General features: G+C 34.2%; 1 protein-coding gene across 5 annotated transcripts; it reads left to right on the forward strand.

Annotated features, from left to right (window-relative positions):
- Window positions 1–614: 614 nt before the first annotated feature.
- Window positions 615–5,614, forward strand: HDAC1 (histone deacetylase 1). 5 transcript variants are annotated; one of them, XM_018504934.1, is made up of 9 exons: window positions 615–762; window positions 1,958–2,070; window positions 2,407–2,524; window positions 2,603–2,976; window positions 3,064–3,211; window positions 3,283–3,568; window positions 3,647–3,875; window positions 4,565–4,655; window positions 4,751–5,614. In XM_018504934.1, exons 1-9 carry the CDS (start codon window positions 699–701, stop codon window positions 4,819–4,821), a joined length of 1,494 nt encoding a protein of 497 aa, XP_018360436.1. In that variant the 5' UTR covers window positions 615–698; the 3' UTR covers window positions 4,822–5,614. The 5 variants fall into 5 exon arrangements, with proteins under 5 accessions (XP_018360436.1, XP_018360440.1, XP_018360439.1 ...); XM_018504939.1 differs by lacking the exon at window positions 615–762 and adding an exon at window positions 1,240–1,291; XM_018504935.1 differs by lacking the exon at window positions 615–762 and adding an exon at window positions 1,343–1,434.
- Window positions 5,615–6,657: the final 1,043 nt, after the last annotated feature.

Raw genomic sequence — 6,657 nt, forward strand, 5'->3', positions numbered from 1 at the left:
TTATATATATATTTGTACTCCTAGAATTCCTCATAATGGTGGAGTTCCTTCTACCATGGTCTTCATAGCCTTCATTGTCAACAAAATAACTAACCTGAAGATAAAAAAAAAATATACAAAAATAAAAAAGAACTATATAAAAAGCTACACGTACAAAATTTCATTATGTGCATTTTGTTTTCACGCTATAAACATTATTTTATTCATGTATCTATCGAATATTAAACAAGTATAATGTAAATGTTAATATGAACGCATCCGTTATTAATTAACAATTTTAAAAAATCATATTCATCATGCATTGGCATAATTGAACAAAAAATTGGTTATTATGTAACTCAGGATCGATGAATTATCTTGAAATAAGATAAAAATTACAAAAGTGATCAAATTCTTTAAAATACTTATAATTTCAATGGTCAACACCTAGTGAATTTATTCACTTTTGTAATTTTCAATTCGTTCAAGATACACAATCGACAGTTGATTTCCAATCTCGGTAGCGCGACGTCTATGAAAGCGATGGAGCATCGCGCCGCAGCGCTACCTTTGTGCCAAGCTTGTAACTCGTATACGACGAGTATTCCGACGCATGCGCATGCGGTCGTTGTAGCGACGCTGTGTCTGTTGGTGAGAGCAGCGACACTCCGCGGTCCGCATTTAATTCCGTGCCCGAGCATTTTGTCAATTTCATCGAAATGGATCCAGTAAAAATGTCTATGCAGCCGCATAGCAGGAAACGCGTCTGCTACTATTACGACAGTAAGTTACCGAAGAAAATCCACCGCACTTTGTGATCCCGCGAAAAACGCCGCATGCACACATACACGCGTGGGGGGAAGCTTGTAAAATGTGTTTGCGCCGTTCGCGCTTACCGCCTCTATTTCGCGTTGTCTAATTCGGTATCCGTTAACGTTTTGCCCCATTCACGACTTGTCAGCAACAAATCTGTCGAAGCACGACCTTCGTAGTGTGTTATATCATAATTTTCATGCTTTCCGAAGTAGATAATACGATTTTTGTAATGTTAAGACGATAGATTCTCAGCCGCGGCTACGTACGATCGTAGGTAAGCTTGGGCAAGTGTCGGCCATTGCTATATATATGTACAGTCACCGTATACTTAAGCACCTTTGACGTTATCGAATCAATATCTCTTACTACAAATAACAATTTTATAATCTATCCCTGACGACTGCGGCTGATAATCGAAGAATTTGATTCGATATATCGTCTAATCGACCTTTTTTAGGAATTGGACCGTACAATAAAACTTGGACGTTCTACACAAGTCACGAATTTTTTAATATATATTACCATATGTGGCGATAATTATTCACATTATGCTTCGAACTGTAACTCTTCTTAATCGCGAGACAAGGGTTTTGTCACGAAAAAAGCGAAATTAGTAATTCGAACCTCGGATAACAGTAGGTTAGGTTATGAGAAACATAGTGCGATTTTATGTGATTATTGACTAATACGAACCGCAAGAAATCATTTCTCATATGTAATTCACGCTTGCCGAAGAGATTTCCCTCTGAAAACGGTATTTCGACGAACGGTGCGACAACTGATACTGTTTTTGTGGGGTTAACGCGAGAGATTCTTAGGTGTGCTCCGACACATCGTAGCCCGTCAGCCAACTCGCGTTGCTTGATGGGTCTATTTTTTTTTTATTGCTGCAGTAGACTACGCTATACATTAGAATTTTCTTTCTCGCTTTAGCCAAATATCAAACATACATCTATTTCACTTTAGTTCTACAAGTTTATAAAAATTTTACCCTTTATACTAGTTTTATACTAGTTCAACTATAGAAAATAGACAATAATAGCCTTGTTAATCGCTGAAATTTTTGCACAGTTCATCTTTTAAAATAACATTTAATAGCCGAATATTTGATGTCTTGAATATCACATTGGTCCATGTATGCACGATTCTTTAATATGTCTAGGTGATATTGGAAATTACTATTATGGCCAAGGACATCCTATGAAACCGCATCGTATAAGGATGACGCATAATTTACTTTTGAACTATGGACTTTACAGGAAGATGGAAATATATGTAAGTGCTCGTTTTCAGATTTTTAATCTTACAAAAAGCACAGCTAGAGTGGTCAAAAATTTCCAGCCAATGAGTAATTTTATTGTATTTCTCAGATAAAGAATGTTTACAAATAAAGATTTAGTATACAAGTATTTAATATATTTTAATATTTAATTAAAATATGTTCTTAAGTTAATTGAGACAAGAATTTTATTAACTTATAACATAAACTGAAAAACAAAGCGACAAATTATCGTAAAATTATGTTGACTGGAAATTTTTGCCAGCTACTGTATATATTTTATTATGTTGAATGAAATATCATAATTTAATTATACTTTATTGTTGTTTTAGCGGCCTCATAAAGCCACGGCAGACGAGATGACGAAATTTCATAGTGACGAGTATATTAGATTTCTGAGGTCTATAAGGCCAGATAATATGTCGGAATATAACAAGCAAATGCAACGATGTAAGATATTATTATTAGATAAATTATAATACTACATTCAAATATTACATTTATTGCACTTCTTTCTTTCTGCATTAGTTAATGTGGGAGAAGACTGCCCCGTTTTCGATGGTTTGTATGAGTTTTGTCAATTATCAGCCGGTGGATCTGTAGCCGCTGCTGTAAAGCTTAATAAACAAGCTTCTGAAATCTGCATTAATTGGGGCGGTGGTTTACATCACGCAAAAAAGAGCGAAGCTTCCGGCTTTTGTTATGTAAATGACATTGTACTTGGAATATTGGAATTGCTGAAGTATCATCAGAGAGTTTTGTATATCGATATTGATGTTCATCATGGCGACGGCGTAGAAGAAGCTTTTTATACAACGGATAGAGTAATGACTGTTTCGTTCCACAAGTATGGCGAATATTTTCCTGGAACGGGAGACCTTCGTGATATTGGGGCAGGCAAGGTAAAAAAAAAATTACCTTTTTATTCACACAATGCATCTAAAATAATAAATCATTAAATGTACATGGTTATTTCTTATTGTTAACAGGGAAAATATTATGCGGTTAATATACCTTTGAGAGATGGCATGGACGACGATAGTTACGAATCTATCTTTGTCCCTATCATCTCAAAAGTGATGGAAACATTTCAACCCTCTGCTGTTGTTCTACAGTGTGGGGCTGATTCATTGACTGGTAAGACTTTAAAAAGTAGTTATTATCACAATATAAAATTGCAAAATTTTTCATGTAAATACTAATTGCAGGCGATCGACTGGGATGTTTTAATTTAACTGTAAGAGGCCACGGTAAATGCGTGGAGTTTGTGAAAAAATATAATTTGCCTTTCTTGATGGTTGGAGGTGGTGGTTACACCATCAGAAATGTGTCCAGATGTTGGACGTACGAAACGTCGGTTGCTCTCGGCTGCGAGATCGCTAATGAACTTCCGTACAATGATTATTTTGAATATTTTGGCCCAGACTTCAAATTACATATTAGTCCATCGAACATGGCGAACCAAAACACTCCTGAATATCTAGACAAAATAAAGTAAGCATTCTCGCAATACTATGTTTAGTTTGATATGGATATTATAGCAAGCTAATTCATTATTGCATTTATTCATAGAACGAGGCTGTTTGAAAATTTAAGAATGTTACCTCACGCGCCTGGCGTACAAGTCCAGGCAATACCAGAGGATGGTGCGGCTATTGAGGACTCGGAAGCTGAAGAGAAGACAAATCCAGACGATAGATTGCCCCAACGCGACCTAGATAAAAGAATGCAACACGAAAACGAATATAGTGATAGTGAAGACGAAGGCGAAGGTGGGCGAAGAGATAATAGATCGTACAAGGTATCATCTTTATTCTACTAAAACGTAATGGTTATAATGCACAGAGCCAGCGATCTGTGTGTGGAGTGGTGAGTTCATTCACTCTACACATGTGAATTTGGCATGTGTTGAATTTCCACATACATTGAGCTATATCTAAGCTAAATTTTTAATGAGTAATTTATTGGATTTTTTTTATTGACGATATCTCAATGAACAATGCTGCGCGCTCTGATTGGATCTTGGCGGAATCTCCTTTTCTCTGGATGATCACTCAAATATGACAAGGACCACATTTGATGTGGAGACAGACGTATACGTGAATACAATGCTCCGAAATAGTTTGAACAACCATAATTAATTTTTTTTAAGGAAGAGGAGAAATTGAAATAATAGGTTTAGAAGAGCTTATAAATAAATTCATAAATAAAAAAATAATACTCGATGAGTTCCATTTGCAATAAATAAATAATTGAAAGAAACCAAATACATATGTGTACTTTATTTACTTTTTATTTATTTATTATTATATATGTAATATAGAAAAAATTTATTATTTTTCAAATTTAACTTTAACTAAATCCCCCCGTACATTGACCACTTCATACGTATGAAAGATTTATTTCGTTGGCTCTGATAATGCATAATTCTACAGATTTAGAAAAATACGGATGTAAAAATATTCTTATTTTATTCTCATGTTAATCTAGGGATCTAGGAAGCGACCCCGTTTGGAAAAAGGTCAAGAGGCCATGGATACAGACTTAAAGAAAGATGAAGATATAAAGGCAGAATCAAAAGGTATTAAATCGTAAATATAAGAATTCTTTTTGTATCACATTTGTAATTAATGTTAGGGGAAAAATGTAATAATTATTTGAATTTTTTTTATGTAGAAAATGAGAAGGACGATAAAGTAAACCCCACGAATGAAGAGACTAAGAAAGACGGTGGGGCGAATCCCTGATAGATAGTTGCCCCGGAACATCTGAGAAAATGGAGAAACTCTTATTTAAATTAAGTAACAAATAAGTTTAAATAACTTAAATAATGGCAGCATACCATGCATGAATGTGTTATCTACTGCCTCTACCTCGCGCGCGCCCTATAATACGAGATCATTATGTTTTTATCAAAAATCTTGAAAATGTTTAGACGTCTAGAAATATTGGATTCATTCGTGAAACGTCATTCTCATTGAAATTGACACGTATGAGCGTGTACATAGCTTATAATATATTCTGCATCCTGCAATTTTAATCATAGACCGTTAAGAGTTTTCGAAGTGTATCTCTGAGTGTTCTGAAATGTTTTTTTGGAAGGTGATTCAGAACTACCGCACAAAGATGATTAAAAATATATCAGCGAAACAGCGTTTCGATCGATTCGTCAAAATTTTATAATCTGACCACGATTCTTTTTATACATAATCGTTATAGCATGTTACTTCAACTTATAACTTAATTTTTTTACGAGAGATCATGAATAGGTCGCGACTTTTCAAGATTTTATAAATACTCCAAGAAATTTACAGAAATATTCCATGATTGGATCATAAAATATTGACGATCAATTGATTAAAAATATTAACAAGATTACATTATACAGCCTGAATGTGCTGCAATCAAACTTATATGTATATAAAATACATAAACGTACATGCATTTTGTTAGCGCGATTGATATAATTTTGTACGTCTTCTTATCCATTCACAATTAATTGATTAATTTCTCGATAGAGACCACACTACACAGTTTATACTAAGGAAAGGATAAAACTATCCCTTAACCCTTTGGCCTACAACCATGAGTGAGACTCGTGGTAAGGAATTTGGTAAGTGAGACTCGTGGTAAGGAGTCTGACTCGTGCTTATTGTGTTTATGGACCAAATTCTTACCACAAGCCTCATTCGTGGTTGTAGGCCAAAGGGTTAACCAACTGTTCTTAAAAATCATGCGTTGATAAGTTTGTTTGCTTGCTATTCTTGTACATAATACACAAATAAATCTTGAAGGATATTAATCCTTGCATGCAATAACAATATTGTAATCATAATGATGTTCTTTATATAAAATTGTAAAATACGTCTTACATTACTCGAAAAATTCGCGAATGTTCCTTTGGCTACTCCTCTAGTTTTATTTGACGAATTGTAGTGAATATTGTTAACTTGTTACACATTTGAGAAAGCGCGAAAGATATAAGAAATATTTGTAACTTGATAGAATTAAAAGTTTACATCTATTTCATTGTGTTGGATTTTCTAGGAATAAAATTTGTCGCAAGTTAATTCTCACATTCTGAGACTAAATAAACTAGAGAGGTATCTAAGCTCGTATTCATAGTTGTAGATCGATTCACGATTGATCGTCATTTTAGGCAAGCTAGGTTTGAACCAAAGTTTAAGCCAATTGGATTTATGAAACGCGTTTGAAAAGCGTTTTTCGAAGACTGATTTAAACCTAACTCAAATCGGATCTCAGGTTGAAGTTATCACGACTATGAATACGACCAAGAAAGGAATGTAGATATATTTCTTATATTTTTGAGTAATGTATATACAAGCGGAAAACAAAATGAGATCGGAAAGAATGTGCGGTGAAGCTAGGGCAGTTAAGGAATTATGTAATCAATTTCAATTGTAATTGTAGTATCTTAAATGTATACTAGGCAAGATCTAACTTAATTTATATATAAATATATTTAAAAAATATAAAAATTATTCCATGACATCCGGATTGATCTCTACAAGAATTGAAGACCGCGATGTCATTCCAAAGATCGAGCTTATGGTCGATCTTGG

Source organism: Trachymyrmex cornetzi, unplaced genomic scaffold (assembly GCF_001594075.2).
Source record: "Trachymyrmex cornetzi isolate Tcor2-1 unplaced genomic scaffold, Tcor1.1 scaffold1885, whole genome shotgun sequence".
Lineage (NCBI taxonomy): Eukaryota > Metazoa > Arthropoda > Insecta > Hymenoptera > Formicidae > Trachymyrmex > Trachymyrmex cornetzi.